Raw genomic sequence first — 24,895 nt, 5'->3', positions numbered from 1 at the left:
TACATATTTATTTCTTTTTTAAAATATTTGTTTCTGACTGCTTGTGAAAGAGCATGAGTTCTGAAGAAAGAAGTTCTTTCCCCAATCATAAAAGGAATTTGGTTAGACTATATTGTCTCATGGTCAGCCCTGTATCTTTAGCATGGGATAATAACCACTAACTTTATGAGGTTGACATACACTTTGTGTCTTAATGTCAGGGCTGGAGAACCTTTTTCAGCCAAAGGGCCTTATCTTCTTGTAGGCAACATTCTGAGGGCCACATGGTGGTGGTGGGCTGGGAAAGAATAAGAAGTCGGTGGAGCAATGAATATAAAATTTAACTTTGTGTTGTAGGCTAGGTTCGAGACAAACTCACATACCCTTCTCTATTCAGGAAGATAAGAGGCATAATCATGGATTTGTCAGGAATCTCTGCCGCAGTCAGAGGTAACTGGCCTCACTCAAGGCATCGGCTGAGATCCTTGTTGACCTTCGCCACCTGCATCTCCCGGCAGGATACAGGCAAGGTCACAAATCGGCGATTCTCCTTAAACGTGAGAAGAACACACCCTCCTCCTCTCCCTCCCTGCATTCCCCCAGGGAGGGGAAAAGAGACAGACAGGAGTCCTATTTACATGTCTTTTATTCCTGTCATTCAGCAGTACAGAGAAACGTGTCTGCACTCTCCAGTCTCCGGCAGTAGAGTCACAGCTCCACCCCGTACTTCCAGTACAGGTCAGATGACACTCTCAGCTAACATCCGGTGCTCAGTACAGAGAATAGCCTGCCCCTTTTTCCCAACAGTACAGCTCCAGACAGCAACATCCTGTTTTGCATTCCAGCCACCTGCAGCTGGCTTTCGCATTGCTGCTTTTTCCTGACAGGATTAAGGACTCACTCTAGCTTGGCAAAAACACTCATTGTAAGAAGCAGGACCAGTGACAGGTGCATATGCGCCACTGAGGTGCAAAGATCCACCCAGCGCCCCCATACTAACTTTTATGGAGTTTTTGGCGGGAGGGGGGAGCCAAAGTTGTTGACTTTTGTAAAGGAGGAACTCGCTCACCTGTAACAACGATGCAGCGGTGAAAAACTGCTTTCTTTCCTGACTCGTCAAGAATATTTGACACTATGGAGTAACAGAGCGACAGAGGCAGGGGGCGGGGATTTTTGTTTCATTGCTTTTAACTGCCAAGCGGTCGAAAGGGACAGGTACATAGTAGATATATAATTGGCGCCCCCCAGAATTTGGTGGCCGGGGACCCCTTGCACCCCTGGGTAAAGACAGCCCTGTACTGGTATGGCCTGGGGAGAGTTCTGAGGAACAGATAAAGAGGCCTAGAAAGCTGCATTTGGTCTCCAGGCCTGAGGTTCCAGACCACAGATTTAATTGACCACTACACATGAAACTACAGCTTAGAAATTACTATACTTATCTCTCCTTCTTAAATCTTTGTCTTTGTTCAGCTCGTGTATGGTTCTGCTCCAGTGATGAATGATAAAGCCCCGGGACTTTATTTCTTCCAGATGACCCCTAAGGAAACCCTTCAGTATTCAGGGATACTCTCTTTATTACTGCATTTTGGTTGGATATGGATTGGGGTCATTGTTATAGACACAGACAATGGAGAGAGATTTCTGCAAATTGCAGTTTCACTGTTCTCCCAGAAAGGTATTTGTTTTGCCTTCATGGAAGAGCTCCCCTTTGTAACTTCTTTAACTGAATTTGATGATAATTTGGAACACGGGTCAAAAATACACGCTAAAGCCATGAACAGCAAAGCCAATGTAATAGTGTTTTATGGAGAATCTAATGCTATGATGTATCTGAGATGGTTTCCATATCTGTCAAAAGAGGAACATGAGACAAATATATCAAGAGGGAAAGTGTGGATACTGACAGCCCAGATGGAGCTCACTTCATTGGTCTTTCAAAAGAATTGGGATACAGATATAATCTTTGGTGCTCTCTCTTTCACAATTCACACCACTGACTTACCAGCGTTCAAGCCATTTGTTGAGAGCATCAGTCCTTCCAGGACAAAAGGAGACAGTTTTATCAGAGACTTCTGGCAGCAGGCTTTTGGCTGTGTATTCCCAAATTCTGTTTTGGAGAGGAGAGATGGATACATTTGTACTGGCGATGAGAAACTGCAGAACCTTCCTGGAACGTTTTTTGAAGTGCGCATGACTGGTCACAGTTACAACATCTACAATGCTGTCTATGCTGTGGCCCATGCTTTGCATGCCATGGCCTTGTCTAGAGTGAAACACCGTGCAATAGTGGATGGAAGGATTTTGAAATTTCAGAATCTCCAGATGTGGCAGGTAGGGGCATGAACATCATCATATAACTTTGCATGGTATCTTAGATCTTACAAAAGGCCCCCAAACAGTGTAGAAACCTATTCCTCATATTCTTCCTGTGCTCACATTATCATCACTCTTTCTCTCCAAATCATATTAAAGCTATAGAAAAGTAAAAGTATAGGGTGTTTATAAACATGTGCAATTTATGAAGCACAAATACTTGGGGAGGTTTTTGGAGCTGCAAATGGAATAGCAACTTTGCTGCAGAGCTTGGCAATCCAAATGACATTCTGTAACTAGGCTAGGAGTAACCTTTCTGTAGCCGTGAGAAAAAGCTGTAAAAATTTATGCCATAACATGACTTTCTCAGATAGTTGGTGATGGTGCTATCAAATTATTATAAATTTGTATACAGTGGTGCCCCGCAAGACGAAATTAATTCGTTCCGCAATTTTTGTCGTCTAACGAATTTTTCGTCTTGCGAAGCACGAAATCCCATAGGAATGCATTGAAAATCAATTAATGCGTTCCTATGGTCAAAAAAAGTCCAAACAAAGCCAAATTTGGTACAACAACAGTTTATTAACTGCTCTTTAAAGTCACACATACTGTAAAGAGCAGTTCAAAAATTTAAGGGAAAATAAATTAACTTTATAAACAAAACATGTCTTTGTTTTTAGTCAAAGAAAAAAAGTCGCGAGACGTTTTCGTCTTGCGAAGCAAGCCCATAGGGGAAATTCGTCTTGCGAGGCAAATCGCGAACGGAAAAACCTTTCGTCTAGCGAGTTTTTTGTCTTGCGAGGCATTCGTCTTGCGGGGCACCACTGTACTTTCCTGTACCTGTAGATTTCAGGACATTTCATGACATAAAATTACAATATAAAAAAAACCATAAAATACATCCCCACATAAAAGATTTAAAAAGGCATTGGGTGTCAATCATCCAAAGGTCTGGTTGAAGAGGAATGTTTTTGCCTGGCACCTAAAGATATATAATGAAGGCACCAGCCAAACCTCCCTGGCAAGCGCATTCCACAAACAGGGAACCACTGCAGCAAAGGCCTATTCTCATGTTGCCATCTTCTGGACCTCTCGTGGAGGAGGAACACAAAGAAGGGCCTCAGATGATGTTCTCAGGGTTCATATTGGATGCAAGTGGTTCTGTGTTCTAAGCCACTGAGCCTCTTGGGCTTGCCAGTCAAAAGGTCGGTGGTTCGAATCCCCGCAATGGAGTGAGCTCCTGTTGTTCGGTCCTAGCTCCTGCCAACCTAGCAGTTTGAAAGCACACTAAAAAGTGCAAGTAGATAAATAAGTACCGCTCCAGCGGGAAGGTAAACGGCATTTCTGTGCTCTGCTCTGGTTCGCCAGAAGCAGCATGGTCATACTCTGCCGCCAGTATGCTCCACCCTTCCTCCCCTCTCCCCGGGAATGCCCTGGGGTGACACCCATAATAAGCCATGAACGGGCTCATTCCCGTGGACACATGTTCAGCGTTATTGTATGCAAATTCGGCCAACGCTAGTTTCTCCACCCAATTGTTCTGCCTCTCGCTGATGTAGCAGCGTAGGTATTGTTGGAGTATACTGTTCGCTCTTATCGCTTGCCCGTTGGTCTCCGGGTGTCTCGCCGTCGAGAAGCTCACCTCGACTTGCAGCAGGCTCATGAGCTTCCTCCAGAACCAGGAAGTAAATTGTTTCCCGCGGTCGGATAAAACCCTCAAGGGGGCGCCATGCAGCCTGAATATGTGATCCACAAACAACCTGGCTGTTTCCTCTGCCGTCACCGCGTGCAAGCAAGCAATGAAATGGCACATTTTTGTTAGTAGATCGACTACCACCATGACTGCCATTTCCCCCCTTGACGTGGGCAAATCGGTCATGAAATCTATGGACACCACCTCCCATGGTCTTTCCGGTGTGGGTAAGGGTTCCAGTAACCCTGTGGGTGCAGCCCTCTCCCTTTGCCCGCTGGCAGCGGTCGCATCCCCATACATATTCCTGTACATCTTCCCTCACTCTTGGCCACCAGAACTGCTTGGTGACTAGCAACATGGTTTTGTCTTGACCAAAATGCCCCGCCGTCGGGTTGTCGTGGAGTTGTTTGAGCACCCTTCCCCTCAAGTTCTCCCCCGGTACGTACAGTGCTCCCTTGTAATACAGTACCCCTTCCTTCTCCTCAAAACCACCATGGTTTTACCCTGCGTCCCTGAGTTCCCTGATTTTGGTTCGAGCAAACTCGTCGTCTCTCGTAAGTTCGGCTAGTTCTCGTCTCCCGACCAACACTCCCCGACACACCCATCGGTCCTCGGGGATCACGTGTCTGACTTCTGGCGGTCCCTCTCCTTCCATGTACTCCGGCTTCCGGGAGAGAGCATCTGCTCTTATGTTTTCCTCTCCCGGCACATACCGAATCTCGAAGAAAAACTTGGAGAACTCCTGTGCCCATCGCACCTGTCTCTGGTTGAGCACCCGCGCAGTCCTCCAGTATTCCAGGTTCTTATGGTCCGTACACACCTGGATCTTGTGCTGCGCCCCTATTAGCAAATGCCTCCAGCGTTGAAATGCTGTGTAAATCGCAAGCAGTTCACGGTCATACACCGTGTAGTTTTGCTCCGACTTGCTCAGCTTCCTTGAGAAAAAGGCGCACGGTCTCCAGCTCGGCTGGTGTCCCGGCTGTAGCAGTACTGCTCTGACGGCTCGGTCTGACGCGTCTGTCTCCAGCCTCATTGGCTTCTGCAGATCTACGTGCAGGAGCTGCTCTTCCGAAGCTAACGCCTTCTTCAGCCTTTCAAAGGATTGCTGTGCATCTTCTGTCCAGACGAACTTCCTTTTGCTACTGAGACAATCTGTGATGGGCGCGGTTAAGTGGGTGAAGTTCTTGATGAACTTCCGGTAGAAGTTGCTGAGTCCTAGGAACCTCTGCACGTCCTTCCGGGTTTTGGGGGTCTTCCATTCCAGCACCGCCTGCACCTTGCCGGGGTCCATAGCTAGGCCCTTGTCCGACAACCTGTACCCCAGGAACTCGACCTCTCGGGCGTGGAATTGGCACTTCTCCAGCTTGACCCACAACTGGTGCTTCTGTAGTCCCTTTAGCACTTCCCGGACATCTCTGACATGTTGCTCCTCGCCGTGCGAATAGATTAACACGTCGTCCAAAAAGGCTATGCAGTTCTTGTACAGCAGGGGCCCCAACATGTGGTGCATGAAAGCTTGAAAACAGGCGGAGCCCGACTGTAATCCAAAAGGCATAACTAAGTACTCAAAGGCCCCCAAAGGGGTGAACATGGTGGTCTTCCATTCATCCCCCTCCCTCATCCTAATCAAATTGTATGCTCCCCGAAGGTCCAGCTTCGTAACAATTTTTCCCTGCCTTACTCGTGTTAAAATGTCGTCAATCCTGGGCATTGGGAAGGTCACGGGTTCTGACACCAAATTGACGGCCCTATAGTCCACAACGAGCCTGGGCTGACTAGTGTCTTTCTTGTCCACAAAGAACACAGGGCTGCCCCCCACCGCCTTTGATTCTCTTATGAAACCTGTTTTCAGGTTTTTATCAATAAAATTCCTTAACTCCTGCATTTCCCGGTCCGACATGGCGTACAGCTTACCCATTGGCAGCTGAGCCCCTGGGATCAAGTTGATTTGGCAGTCAAAGGGCCTATGGGGGGGTAGTCTATCCGCTTCCTTCTCACTGAAGACCTCCTGCAGATCAGCGTATTGTGGTGGTACCTCCCCTTTCTGCTCCACAGCCATTCCAGCCACCCTGGCCACGGCCATTCTCGGGGCTTCCCCCCTAGACAGTGTTCCAAGCAGTGTGCTGACCCAAAGGTGACTGTCCGCTGATGCCATGCCACTACTGGATCATGTAGCGCCAGCCAGCTCATTCCTAATATGATTGGGGGTCCTGCCAGTGTGGCTACGTGAAAGGCAATGGTTTCTGTGTGTCTGGAAACCCTCATTCTCATGGGTGGAGTCTGGTGCGTCATTCCCCCCCCCCAGCAGTTCTCTTCCATCAATAGTGGTCACCTGCAAGGGAAAATCTAGCGGCAGTAGGTGGAGCTGGTGCTCTAGCGCGAAGTCTTTGCTGAAAAAATTGCAAGAACTGCCTGAATCCAGCAGCGCCTTCACTTTAACTGGGTGCCCGTATGGGAGTTCTAGTACCACCTCTATGGCTATAGCTGCTTTGGGGGGGTCTGGCTGGGGCACTTTTAGTGGTTGCTGGCCTGGCTGCTGTGCCCCATGATTGGCAGCCAAGCATTGGCATTTCCCTGCCCCTGCTCCTTTTCCCCCTCCTCCTCACAGCCAGCTGCTCCCACAATCCCTTGCCAAGCCTTTCTTTGAGGGCAGACCCTGGCAAAATGTCCTGGCTGTTGGCAGAGGAAACACTTCTTGGCTGTTTTCCCGTCCCTTCCCGCGAACTTTGCTGGAGTTTGAAACCCCGCTCGCGCGTGCGCCATCAATTTCCATTGGCTCCACTGGCTGGGAAGGCTGCCTCGGTATTTCAGGAATGCGGTTGTCATGCCAACGCTCTCCTCTCCCTTCCCGCTTCTCTTGAGCCCGCGCCTCTTGGCGTACACCAATCGCAAGCACAGCCTTGGTCAGCTGATCCATCGGTTGCGGGCGGGGCGCGCGGGAAAGCTCGTCCTTCACCGATGGGGCTAATCCTTCCTCAAACAACATTTGCACAGGTTCCGAGTCCAGATCCCACCCAAGTCTGTGGATAATCATCGCAAAACGTGACCAGTACTCTCTAACTGATTGGATCCCCTGCTTGCAAGCCATCAGTTCCTGGCGAGTCACATTTTGCTCCACTTGACTGGAAAACATAGTATCCATGGCGCCAAAAAATTTCCTAAGGTCTTTTAAGGCAGCGTTCTGCGTTGCCATTAAGGGCCTGATCCATTCCCTGGCCGCATCTTGAAGATGCCCTACAACATAAGCCACCCGCTCGCCATCGTCAGCAAAGTCATCATACTGCAGTTCCAAAGCGTACTGTACCTCCGTTCTGAACGCATTATAGTCTCGGGGGTTCCCCCCAAACTTGTGCACCAGTCCTGGTACCTTCCTTGCGATGGGGGTGGGCCTCCCCTGGGCATCCTGAGTCCGCCTTTCGTCCAGCCGCGCCATCAACAGAGCAACCTGCCGTTCCAAATCTCGGTTTCTCTCCTCCAGATTTGGCACTGCCGCTGCTCCCTCCTGGGCGCCTGCTCCACTGGTTTGACTCATGGTGCTGCCTGTCTTGCCGTTGTGCACAAGCAACGTCAAGGACTGACGGATTGCTGTAATGGGAATTTGCGTAAGTTGCTCGTGCGTAAGTTGCCGCCACTCTTGTCCAGGTTGCCTGCATAAACCTTTCCCTGGCTGGACAGCCCTGACGCTGCGGCTGTCTCAGTCACTGGCAGAATCCGTCAGTGGGCGTTTCCCGAACTTCTTCCAACATAAAAGTTCCTTGATGGATAGTCTCCGCCTAGCCTCCCTGCGCAGAAGTCTTCTGCGCAGGGTGGGTGTGGGCAGCGGAGGACCCGTGCTCTCCCCGCTGGTCTCTGGCGAAGAGTCCTGGAGCCATCTCTCCGAAGCCCGCCTCTGCCCGCCTTTCTCCCCGGTGTAACGCTGATTTCCTTCCCCGGCCGATGAGTCCCCTGCTGGGCCCTTCTCCGGCATCGCTTGGGAGCCTTTCCTCCACTCCTGGCTGTGATGGCAGTTCCCTGACATCGTGCTGGCCACATGACCCAGAACGCTGTCTATGGAGAAACACCAGCTCCCTTGGCCTGAAAGCAAGATTAGTGCCACAACATCATAGTCACCTTTGACTGGACTTAACCATCCAGGGGTCCTTTACCTTTTTACCTATAGAGAGAAGTGGTTGTTGAGGTATTGCGAACCTGAACAATTAAACAGACTTTGAATCGGAACTGGAAACTAATTGGCAGCCTGTGCAATCAGGCCATATGCTCAAAACATCTTGCTCCACTGAGCAACCTGGCCACTGATTTCTGCACTAGCTGAAATTTCTGAACCATCTTCAGGTTGTCTTTCTTCTTTGTGGTCTCTAAACTTACAGCATGAGCAGCCTACATTCATGTAATTTTGTGGATTCACATAGCGATTCCCCCACCCCATTCCATGGCAGCATTCTGATGCCACAATTAGACCTTAATTTGCAAAATCCATCTCTAGAGATTATTAAATTGTTGCCTTTTCTTTTCCAATCTAGCTCCATCAATTTTTGAGAAGTGTCTCATTTAACAACAGTGCTGGGAACAGGATTTCTTTTGACCATAATTTGGAATTATTAGCAGAATTTGATGTTATCAATTGGATAGTTTCCTCAAATCAAACCTTTTACAGAGTGAAAATTGGGACTGTGGATCCTGACAGACCTTCAGACCGAGTGCTGACCATAAATGAAGATGCCATCACATGGCACAAGTGGTTTAATCAGGTAGGATCTGACTGTTGGCAGCTTTGGAGATCTCCCATTTTTGAATAGTACTGCCTCTCTGTGTGGAAGTGCAAAGCAAATTTCTGTGAACAATTGTAATCTCTCTTTTAACAATTATGTTAGAAACTAGCCTTCTGTACTGCACAATAAATTTAAGCAAATTGGGTATCACCCAATCAGTTTTCCAAAATCTGTCAAATATCCGAGAAGTGAATGTGGATAAAAATAACAGAGTTATTATTATTATTATTATTATTATTATTATTATTATTATATTTAAAAATGTTATAGAAAACAATGAACTTGTAAAGGAAAAAATAATATGATGCATTGGAGTATATTGAATATTATGTTAAACAGAAGGTTCTTAATCCTATTTGTAAAATACATTGTGTTTTAAATAAATATAATTTGAATTCTGAAATACTGTTCAAGGGGCAGACAGGGGTAATTTATGCTTATGTTTACATGTATACCTTAATCAATATTACTTTTGTTATACAGTTTGGCATGAAAAATAAACAGCAACAAAATAAACAAATAATGTGTTATAAATATAGGCATAATACTACAAAATATACAGCTTGTAAGATCAGACCAATTCATACATGAATGAAATGCCTTCTTGCTATAGAGAGTCCTGGGGTGGGGGGACGGGGACTAAATATGGTTAATAATTTCAAACTATGTATTCTCATTAGGCACAGCCTCTTTCTGTCTGTACAGAGAGTTGCCATCCTGGTTTTAGGAAGAAAGGGAGGGAGTCGGAGGCATCTTGCTGCTATGATTGCATCCCTTGCCCAGAAGGAGAGATTTCCAACCAGGAGGGTATGAAATATATTATTTAGGTTTATCAAAAGAATGGGTGTCATTCAGAGGAGTATGCTTATAACCGTGAATGCTTCAAGGTTACTTTTTTGTTCTTTGAGCGATAGGTTTTGTTAAATGGTTTGGTGAATTGGATCTAAGAAGAAGCTGCTGCTTAGGGAGAATCTGGTCCATGTGGTATCATTTGGACCTGCTGATTGTAAAGAAATTAATTCAATTAAAATTGCAATGCATTTTTACTAGTGCTGCTCTGCCGATATCTAACTAAAGAAAGCACCATTCAAAGATGTTATTGAGGTACACCTCAAAATCGGGATAATCAAATTAGTGTTGCTCCTTGGCTATAAACTACAAATTGCCTGCTTTTTTGTTATGTTATGTTTTGTTTTTAAAAAGAAAAGCCCATAAACAGAGAAATTTGCAGCTATATTTTGCTTTAGCAGCTATCATTCATGTTTTGTGAATGGCACTGCAACAGGCTTTTACTTCAGTCTTCCTTTAAACTGTTCTTGGATTCTGCAGGGGGTGAACAAAAGTTCCCCCTTTAATGATCATGGGTCTTCTGCCACATTTAGGTTGGCACTGTAATCTCAGGCTGCTTAATACATCATTGTTTTTAGTACTAACAATGCTGCTTAATATCACTGAGGCTCCAAACCACATTTGAGAGTACCAGCACTGAACATATATGAATTTGACTGCATGAAAGAAACATTTTTATGCATCGTCTTGAAATGTTATGGCGTATTTGTAAAATAAAGATCTTGGCTTTTCTATTTCAGACATGAATGACTGCATTAAATGTGCTGATGAAAAGTATCCAAGCAAAAATCAGGATTTATGTATTCCTAAATCTGTAACCTATTTGTCATATGGGGGCCTCTTAGGACTTAGCTTAACCTGTTTCGCTCTAGCCTTTTCTTTCACCACTGCTCTGGTGCTAGCAATATTTATAAAACACCATGACACTCCCATCGTCAAAGCCAACAACCAGAACCTCACGTACACTCTCCTAATCTCTCTCCTGCTCTGCTTCCTTTGTGCACTGCTATTCATTGGGAAACCGCAGAAGATTATGTGTCTCCTCCGACAAACTGCTTTTAGCATCATCTTCTCTGTGGCTGTTTCTTGTGTGTTGGCCAAAACTACCACAGTGGTCCTGGCTTTCATAGCCACCAAACCTGGATCTAGGATGAGAAAATGGGTAGGGAAGAGGCTAGCCAACTCCATTGTGCTTTTCTGCTCTATTATTCAAACTGGTATCTGTGCTGTGTGGTTGGCAACTTCTCCCCCCTTCCCAGAAGTAGACATGTATTCAGTGAGTAAAGAAGTTGTATTGGAATGTAATGAAGGGTCTGTGGCTATGTTTTACAGTGTCCTGGGCTACATGGGCTTCCTGGCAATTGCCAGCTTCACTGTGGCCTTTTTTGCCAGGAAGTTACCTGACAGTTTCAATGAAGCCAAGTTCATCACTTTCAGCATGTTGGTCTTCTGCAGTGTTTGGTTATCCTTTATTCCAGCTTATATGAGCTCTAAGGGCAAATACATGGTTGCTGTGGAGATCTTCGCTATCTTAGCCTCCAGTGGTGGTCTTCTGGGTTGCATCTATCTTCCAAAATGTTATCTTATTGTGTTGAGGCCTGAGCTGAACAATAGGGAACATTTAATAAGGAGAAAATTGTGAAGATTCTGATGGAGGGGAAAGTGGTGTCCATTGAGCTTTCAGCAGCTTTTCTTGAAATTCAGAAGCCCTTATATAGAGTTTGGAATTCTGTGCTCACCATAGATGGAGAAATCTTTCATTTCCAGTTGTTTAACCTTCCCGTTCTTTGAAGGACAGCCATTCATATGTATATGTTCCATGTGATTCTTTCCAAATGCAATATTTCTTCTCAGTCTCTGTGATTCTGTTCACTCATTAGTTATATTTTTTAAATAAAAACTTTATTGCTGGGGAGGGTTCTGATTTGCGCTACAACAAAGCTGGAGTAAATTAGTTTCAAAGCACTATATCCCTAGTTTTTATTGTTCCAATTCCAATCAGCTTTCATGCAACATGGAGGAATTTAAAGATGCTCTGCTGCATATTTCCCCTCTTTGGTCAGGTATCAGCAAATTCAGTAAACAGCACTGAAGAAAACGAAGCAGTAGACTGCAATGTGTAAATGTGGGATATAAGTTCCTTTTCACCCCACTACTGTTCTACCAAATCTATAGAAACCAATTTCTGCCCGCTCCCCCCCCATATATTTTAACTTGAATGAATGAATCTTTATTTGTGTCAGCCATCAGCCATAGCAATAAAACAACAATACGATATACAAAGACTAGAAATACAAATAAAAAGTTGATTATATAAAATATATTTTAGGGTTTTGAATCAATAGTCAAGAAGTAGATCTTATTCTAATTGCCCCAGCTAAAAACCTTGCAACCTTTTGTGTCACCTGCTCATCTTGATCTGCCAAGAGAAAGGAAAGTGTGGCAGTGGCTGGGCAACCCGTAATGGACAATAAAAAGGGGTGATAACCTCATTCCTTAAGTCTTTAAAAAGAGTGCAAGCCAGAAGGACATGTGTCACTGATTCAGTACTGCCATCTCCACAGGAACATAAGTGTTTTTCGTGTGGAAACTGTTGAAATTGTCCCTCAAGTACAGCCAAGGGCAGTACATTCAATCTTGTGAGAGTAAAAGCGCATCTATGTTTTACAGTTGCTAGGTTATGCAGATAGGGTGCCAGAGAGTCAAATGGGAAGGTGGAAAATAGTCATACCATGGGCAAAATTTCCTTATTGTGGCCAAGTTGTTCTAGCGCTCAATATCATTTAGGCACAGACAAATTAGACTGATTGCTTTACTAAAACCCAAAGTGAGTAGCTGTTGTGGTGATAAGCCACAAGTGAAGTTTTTGATACACAATTTTAGATCAGGCACTCTTGTGACAATCTTGCAGCACTAGGGATATTAGACCGGAGGGATTTGAGTTTAGGCAAAGCCAATAGTTAAGTGTCCTGTGCCAGATTGGTAATTCTACCGAGGGAAGATTAGCCTCTAGGTGCAATGATGCATTTGGGGCACAGGGTGGTACTTGATACTAAAACAAAAATCTTTTAATCCACCAGTACCTGTGGTAATTTAAGTGTGGTTCCAAAAGAGCATAGACACCCCTTTTTGAAAGTGAATTAATCAAATATTTATTTAAATTTTACAAAACAATTATTTAAAAATGGATGGTTATGTTTAATGAAAAGGATGCAATGTAAAAACAACAACTCTCAATTCAGTTATTATGATTCAGAATGTTTAATAGGCTGCTGTTTCTTTAACAAGAAGGGGGATAGCTATGAGAGTTTCATTCCCCACAATTCAGATCCATAGCCAATTACACTGACTCAACTCCATTTAACACCGTGTTCACTAGGTCCTGATAACTGCACTTGCAAGTCTTCTCATAAAAAAAACTTAATTTAAATATTTATTCTAATAAACATCATTTTGTATTCAGTTTTTACTAATATACCCATGGGGGGGGAATCCCCTATTTTTTTGTTATTTTTGCTAACATATGTATTTTTAAACAGCTTTCGGTTCATTCTATACAACAAAGTGTATAGGAAGAAGGGTTTCTTCCTGCAGGCTTCTTCTTCTGGAGGCTGATTTCTTGAAACCCTTTTTGATTCCCTGTATTCTAGATGTTCTTAACTCTTCTTTTTCATGTTTTCAAAAATTGTTTAACTGGAGGCCTTACTAAAACCTTAAGTAAAAGCATGGGCTGTTGGTGGTTGGGAGGCATTTGTCTGATGCCTTGCTATTTTCTTAATACCTAAATGCCATAGTATTCTACACAGTATAAGGAGTAGCTTAATAAAGTTAAATATCAGTGAAAGAGCTGTTCAATTGAGGCAGCAAGGGTAAAAACAAGCTAACATCCAGCTGGCGGCAGCAGTGAAATTTGGAAGGCAGGGTTCAGTTGCCTCCATTCCCTCTGAGAGTACAGGCTGCATCCCAAACGACCCCAACTCCTGGTGTTGTGGAAAGTCCATTTTAATAATGCTTGCAGCTTACAATGGAAAAGCAATGACTGGGTCATGCTAGGAACAACCCATGTGGCTCATCGATCCCTGCAGTTTTGAAAAGAAGGCTACTCCTATCATGAAAGAAGTTACTTTTGTCTCTAGCTCCGGAGCACAGCATTATTTCTGGTGTCATTTTTTTCTTGTATACCATTCCAAACACACTGTCAGATGTGACAAACATAATTTATTCAACAATTCCATTGGGAACCCCAAGAGTGGAACCCATGACCACCTCCCTCTTTAATTACTATCAAATGCCTAGTAATTCATTCTTCTTGTCCAGCTCCCTGTGGGATTCATGAGCCACAAACAAGATTTACAGCAAACCCTGTTAAGCAAAAGCAACCAAGACTGTTATAAATATACCCAGCACCATGTGGGGCAGGGGAAAGGGACTGGTAGCAGAAACAGTCCTCCAGTGTGATCTCTAATAGTTTCTATTATTCACTCCAAGGCTCAAATAAAGAAGGCTGTTAATCATCAAGACACTATATATAGTGTTGTAAAAGAAAATAGCAGAATTTCCGTGTAAAAAATAAAATTATCCTTGTAGTGAGGATGGTGGTTTTAGTGGTCTTCCTGCTGGCACTGCTTCCTCACAAGTTATGGACATTTCATGCTGCTAAATGTAGGGTTTGTGGTCCACGTTACCCACAACACATGTACCATCAGTCAGGAGACCTCATCATTGGTGGCATTGCTACTCATGGTAGCTTTTTCGACAGTTCAGTAGCTTTCACTGAAGACCCTCCACCAGCATTGCTTGAAGATTTCTTGTAAGCACTTATTCTTTATTTGTTTTAATCTCTTTGTATTTTGTCACTGAAATGAGCAGTGGTAGAACTACAGTCTATAAGCAGTGGCTTCTTGTCTTAGATGTATAAAAAGGTAATACATTAATAGAATGCTGAAATGGAACCCCCCCCCTGGAGGATACATTTAAGCCTTTAGAAGTTATTTTATTTCTCTTCACTATATCTTTCATTGGCTGTGTTACCAAAATTTTGCTGTGATTTCTTTGTTCCATCATATCTCTCACTTCTTTCTATTCTCACACTTTTGTTCTGCTATCTTAGCACAGGGCATATTAGACTCATGTTATCAAGAAACCCTATTGTAAAGTGTAGCCCTTAGTGTTTAATGCTCAGAAACATCATTCTGCACATGAATGTGCAGTGCAAGTGTTTATGGAAGCATGGCGGAGGAAGTGAACAATAACACTAGATAGTCTCATGAACAGAAGGTGTAAGTGTAAAAAAAGGGGAAGGGTAGGAGAGCCTACTTAATGTTGGTTCAAGGAGAAAAGTACAAAGAAGGAGAAAAATCCTTTGATGCCAAGAGCTAAGTTTAAGGCAAGTACTATTTGGTGAGAGAACCTCAGAAGAGATTTTAATTCACAAAATAGGCAGCAAAGTAAAGAGTGGAAATATAGGCTCTAAATTGTTTAAGATACACCTTTCCAAGGGAGTTCCAAAATTGCCCTTTATAAAAGTTCCTTTCAAAGATTCCCTCTTCCCCAGCATAGGAAAAGACCACATGTGGAAAGGTTTTTTTTTTTAAAATGCTTACTTAACAAACTGCCCACAGGTCAAATTAATGTGCTGTTGCATATATGAGTCAGAAATGCTGCACAGGGAGTAAGATGTGGCTTTATAACCAAATGATCAAAGTTTATAAATTATTGGTATAAGTACATGAAAATGGCTGGTGACAGCTGTGTGGCTGAGCTGGAGCGACCATCTCAGACGGCATTGCATGCTGAATTCTCAGGTAGACTGGGGGGAGGAACAAAGGCTTGATTACCTATTTCCTCCTCAGACAAGGGGAAGTGACAAAGCTACTTACCCCCAAGGTAAGGGGAAGTGACTCACATGTTAGCTAGGAGAACAATCAGTTACTTATCAACTAGTTAAAGCTCAGAGACGGTCCTTCTTGTTTCTCTAAACCTTCAGTGGAATCTTCCAGTTAAACCCTTTCACCATTACACAGGCATTCCCATTTTCAGTGTGAATTAAACCAATTGTACTTACAAAGTGCTTCATCTATTGTTAGGCTCTCTGCTTTCTGTCCGAGCAGTCCCAATGGGCAGCACCTACTGAGGCATCAGGCATAAGCCTGCATTTTATTAATGTTTGATCAGGACTTGTATATTAAAGAGAGAGCTTAGATTTTCAAAAGTTTCATGCCAGGCAGACCAGCTGCTTAAGAAAACACTGGCAATGTTTTTCCTAGACAAAGGGGCCCCTTTGATTGATAGCAGAAAACAATTCTCAAAGTCGTAAAAGCTGAAATTACAGGCTAAGAACGAGGACACTGACCCTACATGTTACAGAAGATAAAAAAGGCAGAAATAAATATAATTAGGAATGAGTAAATAGTAAAATAATATCAATGTGCCTCCCAGTAAAATGAGCCAGATCTTCTTTCTAAGGTTAAAAGGCCAAGACCAAATGGAGGAGCATCTGGCTGGCAGAAAGAAAGCATTTTTTGGGAAGTCTTTTTAAAGCTGTTTCTTTCTTAAACTGAAGAGAGTTAAAGGGCAATAAATGTTGGGAAGAGCTAATGGGAAAAGCAGCTGGCTGAAGGAGGGGTTGTAAACTGGAGAGGCTTCTTTTGAAGCTGTTTTTTTACTGAGTTCCTTTTTACTTTACAAAGGCCTTATTCCTTTTAAAAGGCTACCTATGTTATGTATTAAATATATTGTCTTAAATGTAATTATGCAAAGGATTTAAGAAATGCTAGATTTCATATAGTTGTATTTTGAAATTAAGTCAGCCACCAGTCTTGCCCCCCTTGCCAGACAAGAGACGCCATCCAAGCAGGCCTGATATATTAGTTGTCAGACATTTGTTTAGAAACCTTCAAATGAAGGAGATCTTTCAATGTTGATGTGAAACTCAAGATCCTTGACATATGTTTAAGATAAAAATTTAAGATTAACCATTTGTTTTAGAAGGCAATAGGGCAAGGAGGGCAAGAGGTGAGCTGGTAATTAAGATGCCTTGTTGAGACACATGTAAGATATATTACTACTTATTTGTCATTTATAGATGTAACAATATATAGCTCTTTGTGTTCCATATAAGGACAGGAGGATATGGGTGTATCTTTTGTGATTGGTTCTAGCAATCAGCCAATAGGAATTTCAACCAGGCTGATTGGACAGAGGCAGCCACAGGAGGAGCAAAGGGGGCTGGATTAAGGGAATATAAGTGCTGGCCATAATGGCAGGAGGCCAGGCCAGAGCTTGGTAACCATATACCACTGTGCCTCTCATTTATTTGTCTGACAAATAAATTATTATTTTAATTTCTCTATTGCTGCGTTGAATATTTCATTCCAGCTAAGCGTTAACCACAAGCAGGGTGCTACATTACCACTGCTCCTGGGAAACAGAAACAAACCACAGCTTGCTTTTGTATATGCAGGCTGGGCACAAAATCACAATTTGTCATCTCACAATTTGGCTCGAGACGGTAATAAAATAATAATAATGAGGAAGAAGATTCAGAACATAGTGGTTTATTATTATTATTATTTAGGTGTGGAATAGTTTGATACAGAATGCATCTTTCATTCTAGTGCAGTGCCAAAGAATTACCAACACATTCTGGCCCTGGAATTTGCAGTGAATGAGATAAATGAAGACCCTCTGATCCTACCCAATATCACCTTAGGCTTCAACATCTATGACAGCTATTTCAAGGCAAAGCAGACCTACTATTCTACAATGCTACTTTTATCTACATTGGAGAGATTTGTTCCGAACTACAAATGTGACATCCAGAATAAGCTGACTGCAGTGATTGGAGGACTAGACTCCAAAATCTCTGTTGCAATTGCAAATATCCTCGATATCTATAAGATTCCACAGGTAGGTAAGGCACACATGCTCATTTGTATGTGGGAATAGTGCATAATTAATATTATTTATTTATTTATTTATTTATTTATTTATTTATTTATTTCAGGTATGTATATAATGTTAATGCTTGGATTTTTTATGGATGTACATAAATAATAATCAGAATTAGAATTCATCATAGAACCAAAAACATTGCTTTTCATGCTTTTAAATGTTTTGTGGAATAGAAAAGATTTCAAAGTGCAAAGGAAGCACATCAGGGACAGAGCAAGAAGGGAGGTCCACTACCCAAGTGTTGGGGGAATTTAGGGGTTCAAGCCCAATGTCTTTGGCTGCCTGGAACAGTCAACAGAATCCAGACACCAATTTTTCATAAAATGAGACATTTGTTTTGGCAATGAGACATAGGTGGATACAATTGTGCAAGGTCTCCTGTTTGCAGGCATTGCACACCATAATACATTGCAGTAAACACAGGGTTGGACCACCAATGTACACATACATATTTATATCTTTTAAAAAATACTTGTTTCTGACTGATTGTGAAAGAGCATGAGTTCTGAGGAAATACACTAAGTTCTTTCCTCAACCATAAAAGGAATTTGCTTAGACCCTATTGTCTCTTGGTCAGCCCTGTATCTTTAGCATGGGATAATAACCACTGGCTTTATGAGGTTGACGTACACTTTGTGTCTTAATGTCAGGGCTGGAGAACCTTTTTCAGCCAAAGGGCCTTCTTGTATGCAAAATTTTGAGGGCCACATGGTGGTGGTGGGCTGGGAAAGAATAAGAAGTCAGTGGGTCAATGAATCTAAAGTTTAACTTTGTAGTGTAGGCTAGTTTCGAGACAAAGAGGCATTATCATAGATTAAGGACTCACTCTAGCTAGGCCAAAACACTCATTGTAAGAAGCAGGGCCACTGGCAGGTGTGGCCTTGGAGAGTTCTGAGACACAGATAAAGAGGCCTAGAAAGCTGCTTTTGGTGCCTAGGCCTGAGTTTCCAGACCAGCGGGTGGCACTGTGGTCTAAACCACAGCGTCTAGGGCTTGCCGATCAGAAGGTTGGTGGTTCGAATCCCTGCGACAGGGTGAGCTCCCATTGTTCGGTCCCAGCTCCTACCAACCTAGCAGTTCTAAAGCATGTCAAAGGGCAAGTAGATCAATAGGTACCACTCTGGCGGGAAGGTAAATGGCATTTCCGTGTGCTGCTCTGGTTCGCCAGAAGCAGCTTAGTCATGCTGGCCACATGACCCGGAAGCTGTACGCCAGCTCCCTCAGCCAGTAAAGCGAGATGAGCGCTGCAACCCCAGAGTCGTCCGCGACTGGACCTAACGGTCAGGGGTCCCTTTACCTTTATCTTTACACATGAAACTACAGCTTAAAAATTGCTATACTTATCTCTCCTTAAATCTTTGCCTCTGTTCAGCTCGTGTATGGTTCTGCTCCAGTGATGAACGATAAAGCCCCAGGACTTTCTTTCTTCCAGATGACCCCTAAGGAAACTCTTCAGTATTCAGGGATGCTCTCTTTATTACTGCATTTCAGTTGGATATGGATTGGGGTCATTGTTATGGACACAGACAATGGAGAGAGATTTCTGCAAATAGCAGTTTCACTGTTCTCCCAGAATGGTATTTGTTTTGCCTTCATAGAAGTGCTCCCCTTTTCAATTTCTTTCACTGAATTTGATGATAAGTTAGAACATGGGTCAAAAATACACGCTAAAGCCATGAACAGCAAAGCCAATGTAATAGTGTTTTATGGAGAATCTAATGCTATGATGTATCTGAGATGGTTTCCATATCTGTCAAAAGAGGAACATGAGACAAATATATCAAGAGGGAAAGTGTGGATACTGACAGCCCACATGGAGCTCACTTCATTGGCCTTTCAAAAGAATTGGGATACAGATATAATCTTTGGTGCTCTGTCATTCACAATTCACACCACTGACCTACCAGCGTTCAAGCCATTTGTTGAGAGCATCAGTCCTTCCAGGACAAAAGGAGACAGTTTTATCAGAGACTTCTGGCAGCAGGCTTTTGGCTGTGTATTCCCAAATACTGTTTTGGAGAGGGGAGATGGATATATTTGTACTGGTGATGAGAAACTGCAGAACCTTCCTGGAACATTTTTTGAAGTGAGCATGACTGGTCACAGTTACAACATCTACAATGCTGTCTATGCTGTGGCCCATGCTTTGCATGCCATTGCCTTGTCTAGAGTGAAACACAGTGCAGTAGTGGATGGAAGGGTTTTGAAGTTTCAGAATCTCCAGATGTGGCAGGTAGGGGCATGAACATCATCATATAACTTTCATGGTATCTTAGGTCTTACAAAAGGCCTCCAGTATAGAAACCTATTCCTCACATTATTTCTGTGCTCACATTATCATCACTCTTTCTCTCCAAATCATATTAAAGCTATAGAAAAGTAAAAATGTAGAGCGTTTATAAACATGTGCAATTTATCAAGCACAAATTCTTGGGGAGTTTTTTGGAGCTGCAAATGGAATAGCAACTTTGCTGCAGAGCTTGGCAATCCAAATGACATTCTGTAACTAGGCTAGGAGTAACCTTTCTGTAGCTGTGAGAAAAAGCTGTAAAAATTTACGGCATACTTTCTCAGATAGTTGGTGTTGGCTGCTGTCAAATTATTATAATTTATTATTTATTAAATTTGTATACTTTCCTGTACCTGTAGATCTCAGGGCAGTTCACAACATAGAATTACAATATAAAAAACCCCACAAAATACATTCCCACACAAAACATTAAAAAAGGCATCGGGTGTCAATCAGCCAAAGGTCTGGTTGAAGAGGAATGTTTTTGCCGGGCACCTAAAGGTATATAAGCCAAACCTCCCTGGCAAGAACATTCCACAAACAGGGAACCACTGCAGCAAAGGCCCATTCTCATGTTGCCATCTTCTGGACCTCGCGTGGAGGAGGAACACAAAGAAGGGCCTCACATGATGTTCTCAGGGTTCATGTGGGACGCAGGTGGTGCTGTGGTCTAAGGCACTGAGCCTCTTGGGCTTGCCGATCAGAAGGTTGGTGGTTTGAATCCCTGCGATGGAGTGAGCTCCCATTGCTCTGTCCCAGCTCCTGCCAACCTAGCAGTTTGAAAGCACGCCAAAAAGTACAAGTACATAAATAGTTGCAGCTCTGGTGGGAAGGTAAAAGGCATTTCCGTACACTGCTCTGCTTTCAGTGTTGCACCAAAAGTGGCTTAGTCGTGCTGGCCACATGACCCGGAAAGCTGTCTGTGGAGAAACACCGGCTTCCTCAGCCTGAAAGCAAGATTAGTGCCATAACCCCATAGTCACCTTTGACTGGACTTAACCATCCAGGGGTCCTTTACCTTTACATTTTTACCTATGGAGAGAAGTGTTGAGGTATTGCGATCCTCAGAAATTAAATGCACTTTGAATTGGATCTGGAAACTAATTGGCAGCCAGTGCAATCAGGCCATATGCTCAAACCGTCTTGCTCCACTGAGCAAACTGGCCACTGATTTCTGCACTAGCTGAAATTTCTGAACCATCTTCAGGCTGTCTTTCCTCTTTGTGGTTTTTGTGGTTTCTAAACTTACAGTATGAGCAGCCTACATTCATGTAATTTTGTGGATTCACATAGAGATTCCTCCATCCCATTCCATGGCAGCATTCTGATGCCACAATTAGACCTCAATTTGCAAAATCCATCTCTAGACATTCTTAAATATCTATTTAAGATATTTGCCTTTTCTTTTCCAATCTAGCTCCATCAATTTTTGAGAAGTGTCTCATTTAACAACAGTGCTGGGAACAGGATTTCTTTTGACCATAATTTGGAATTATTAGCAGAATTTGATGTTATCAATTGGATAGTTTCCTCAAATCAAACCTTTCACAGAGTGAAAATTGGGACTGTGGATCCTGACAGACCTTCAGACCGAGTCCTGACCATAAATGAAGATGCCATCACATGGCACAAGTGGTTTAACCAGGTAGGATCTGACTGTTGGCAGCTCTGGAAATTTCCTATTTTTGAATAGTACTGCCTCTCTGCGTGGAAGTGCAAAGCAAATTTCTGGGAACGATCGTGAGCTCTCTTTTAACACTTATGTTAGAAACCAGCCTTCTATACTGCACAATAAATTTAAGCAAATTGGGTATCACCCAATCAGTTTTCCAAAATCTGTCAAATATCCGAGAAGTGAATGTGGATAAAAATAACAGAATTATTATTATTATTATTTTTAAAAAAGTTATACAAAACAATGAACTTGTAAAGGAAAAAATAATATGATGCATTGGAGTATATTGAATATTATGTTAAACGGAAGGTTCTTAATCCTATTTGTAAAATACATTGTGTTTTAAATAAATATAATTTGAATTATGAAATACTGTTCATGGGCAGACAGGGGTAATTTATTCTTATGTTTACATTTATACCTTAATCAATATTACTTTTGTTATACAGTTTGGCATGAAAAAATAAACAAATAATATGTTATAAATATAGGCATAATACTACAAAATATACAAGCTTTGAATCACAACTTGTAAGATTGAACCCATTCATACATGAATGAAATGCCTTCTTGCTATAGAGAGTCTTGGGGTGGGGGGACGGGGACTAAATATGTGCCAGTGTGGTGTAGTGGTTAAGAGCGGTAGTCATGTAATCTGGGGAACCGGGTTCGCGTCTCTGCTCCTCCACATGCAGCTGCTGGGTGACCTTGGGCTAGTCACACTTCTTTGAAGTCTCTCAGCCCCACTCACCTCACAGAGTGTTTGTTGTGGGGGAGGAAGGGAAAGGAGAATATTAGCCACTTTGAGCCTCCTTAAAGGGAGTGAAAGGCGGGATATCAAATGCAAACGCTTCTAATAATTTTATACTATGTATTCTCATTAGGCACAGCCTCTTTCTGTCTGTACAGAGAGTTGCCATCCTGGTTTTAGGAAGAAAGGGAGGGAGTCAGAGGCATCTTGCTGCTATGATTGCATCCCTTGCCCAGTAGGAGAAATTTCCAATCAGGAAGGTATGAAATATATTATTTAGATTTATCAAAAGAATGGGTGTCATTCAGAGGAGTATGCTTATAACTGTGAATGCTTCAAGGTTACCTTTTTGTTCCTTGAGTGATAGGTTTTGTTAAATGGTTTGGTGAGCTGGATCTAAGAAGAAGCTGCTGCTTAGGGAGAATCTGGTCCATGTGGTATCATTTGGACCTGGTGATTGTAAAGAAATTAATTCAATTAAAATTGCAATGCATTATTAGTAGTGCTGCTCTGCTGATATCTCACCAAAGAAATCACCATTCAAAGATGTTATTGAGGTACACCTCAAAATCGGGATTCTTAAATTCGTGTTGCTCCTTGGCTATAAACTACAAATCATCTGTTTTTTGTTTTCTTTTATTTTTAAAAGGAAAAGTACATAAACAGAGAAATTTGCAGCTATATTTTGCTTTAGCAGCTATCATTCATGTTTTGTGAATGGCACTGCAACATGCTTTTACTTCGGTCTTTCTTTAAACACTACTTAGATGCTGCAGGAGATGAACAAAAGTTCCCCCTTTAATGATCATGGGTCTTCTGCCACATTTAGGTTGGCACTGTAATCTCAGGCTGCTTAAAAAATCATTGTTTTTAGTACTAACGATGCTGTTTAATATCACTGAGGCTCTACCAGCACTGAACATATATGAATTTGTACAAACAGTTTTGACTGCGTGAAAGAAACATTTTTATGCATCGTGTTGAAATGTTATGGTGTATTTGTAAAATCAAGAACTGGCTTTTCTATTTCAGACATGAATGACTGCATTAAATGTGCTGATGAAAAGTATCCAAGCAAAAATCAGGATTTATGTATTCCTAAGTCTGTAACCTATTTGTCATATGGGGGACTGTTGGGACTTGGCTTAACCTGTTTTGCTCTAGCCTTTTCTTTCACCACTGCTCTGATGCTAGGAATATTTATAAAACACCATCACACTCCCATCGTCAAAGCCAACAACCAGAACCTCACCTATACTCTCCTAATCTCTCTCCTGCTCTGCTTCCTTTGTGCACTGCTATTCATTGGGAAACCACAGAAGATGATGTGTCTCCTCCGACAAACTGCTTTTAGCATCATCTTCTCCGTGGCTGTTTCTTGTGTGTTGGCCAAAACTACCACAGTGGTCCTGGCTTTCTTAGCCACCAAACCTGGATCTAGGATGAGGAAATGGGTAGGGAAGAGGCTAGCCAACTCCATTGTGCTTTTCTGCTCTGTTATTCAAACTGGTATCTGTGCTGTGTGGTTGGCAACCTCTCCCCCCTTCCCAGATGTGGACATGCACTCAGTGAGTAAAGAAGTTGTCTTGGAATGTAATGAAGGGTCTGTAACCATGTTTTCCAGTGTGCTGAGCCACATGGGCTTCCTGGCAATTGCCAGCTTCACTGTGGCTTTCTTTGCCAGGAAACTACCTGACAGTTTCAATGAAGCAAAGTTCATCACTTTCAGCATGTTGGTCTTTTGCAGTGTTTGGGTATCTTTTGTTCCAGCTTATATGAGCTCTAAGGGAAAATACATGGTTGCTGTGGAGATCTTCGCTATCTTAGCCTCCAGCGCTGGATTGCTAGGCTGCATCTTTTTTCCAAAATGTTACATTATTCTTTTGAGGCCTGAGCTGAACAACAAGGAACATCTAATGAAGAGGAAAGGCAGAATAATTTGAATATAGATTTAAATATAGCACAGAAGCTGCTATGTGTATGTGCCTCTTATACATTGTGTCTACACTGCAGAATATTTCTAAGGGGTTTTTTTCCTAAAATGTGACCTAGACAAATATTCACTCAAATTCCATCAATTTCCTCTAATTAAAAAATTCCAATGGAAAAGTGGAATCTTCCTGAATGGATACCATGTATTGAGTAAAGTACATTACATCAACTTATATTCACTTACATACTATGCCCACCAAACCTGGTGGTAGGTTGGAAATGCCAAAAAGGAAAACCTAATCATACAAAGCAAATGACCACCACATCACCTGCAGCCACATCACTAGTATAAACTACCCTGTTAAGGGGATTAAATGTTTAGGAAGAAAAAGGCTGTGATGAACACCAAATTATAATATAATATTTATATGATCTTACCCAAATACCAGATGTTAGAAGTATATTTTTATACTGTAAACCATTCTGTGATAGTCTGATGCAGGTATATAAATTTAATAAATATATAAAAGTAAGATTCACTCATTTTCTGTGTTTTCAAATTCAACCATTTTGCAAAATAATTTGTGAAATAAGTGTGTACAGGAGAATGAAAGCTATCCAAATGTTAGACCTTCAACAGTCAGGCAGTGTTCACATGTTCCATGTTCACAATCTGAGGACAGGTGGGGAG

The 24,895-nt window shown here is 42.5% G+C and overlaps 2 protein-coding genes across 3 annotated transcripts; both read left to right on the top strand.

The window, feature by feature from the left end:
* The first annotated feature begins 1,461 nt into the window (after nucleotides 1–1,461).
* LOC309517033 (vomeronasal type-2 receptor 26-like) lies at nucleotides 1,462–22,080 on the top strand. Of its 2 annotated transcripts, XR_014213125.1 has the most exons (3): nucleotides 1,462–2,310; nucleotides 8,506–9,293; nucleotides 22,013–22,080. XR_014213125.1 is itself a non-coding variant. In XM_082196041.1 (2 exons), the coding sequence occupies exons 1-2, from the start codon at nucleotides 1,474–1,476 to the stop codon at nucleotides 8,779–8,781; spliced, it is 1,113 nt and encodes a 370-aa protein (XP_082052167.1). In that variant the 5' UTR covers nucleotides 1,462–1,473; the 3' UTR covers nucleotides 8,782–9,414. The 2 variants fall into 2 exon arrangements, 1 of the variants encoding a protein (XP_082052167.1); XM_082196041.1 differs by lacking the exon at nucleotides 22,013–22,080 and having other exon boundaries at nucleotides 8,506–9,414.
* LOC309517026 (vomeronasal type-2 receptor 26-like) lies at nucleotides 17,197–24,680 on the top strand. The gene is made up of 5 exons (XM_082196025.1): nucleotides 17,197–17,511; nucleotides 18,929–19,789; nucleotides 21,264–21,491; nucleotides 22,406–22,532; nucleotides 23,305–24,680. Exons 1-5 carry the CDS (start codon nucleotides 17,368–17,370, stop codon nucleotides 24,213–24,215), a joined length of 2,271 nt encoding a protein of 756 aa, XP_082052151.1. The 5' UTR covers nucleotides 17,197–17,367; the 3' UTR covers nucleotides 24,216–24,680.
* The last annotated feature ends 215 nt before the right edge of the window (nucleotides 24,681–24,895 follow it).

Source organism: Podarcis vaucheri (genome assembly GCF_965113315.1).
Source record: "Podarcis vaucheri genome assembly, chromosome: 13".
Taxonomy (NCBI): Eukaryota; Metazoa; Chordata; class Lepidosauria; order Squamata; family Lacertidae; genus Podarcis; species Podarcis vaucheri.
Note: the sequence above shows the minus strand (reverse complement) of the source record. Positions and strands in the feature narration are given on the sequence as shown.

What these genes read in the sequence shown, in the direction of transcription:
- LOC309517033 (XM_082196041.1), top strand. Translation starts at nt 1,474, where the DNA reads ATGAATGATAAAGCCCCGGGACTTTATTTCTTCCAGATGACCCCTAAG. An exon ending in AGAATCTCCAGATGTGGCAG is followed by an intron (nt 2,311 to 8,505) that starts GTAGGGGCATGA and finishes TTTCCAATCTAG; the next exon opens with CTCCATCAATTTTTGAGAAG.
- LOC309517026 (XM_082196025.1), top strand. Translation starts at nt 17,368, where the DNA reads ATGCTACTTTTATCTACATTGGAGAGATTTGTTCCGAACTACAAATGT. An exon ending in ATATCTATAAGATTCCACAG is followed by an intron (nt 17,512 to 18,928) that starts GTAGGTAAGGCA and finishes GCCTCTGTTCAG; the next exon opens with CTCGTGTATGGTTCTGCTCC. An exon ending in GGCACAAGTGGTTTAACCAG is followed by an intron (nt 21,492 to 22,405) that starts GTAGGATCTGAC and finishes TATTCTCATTAG; the next exon opens with GCACAGCCTCTTTCTGTCTG.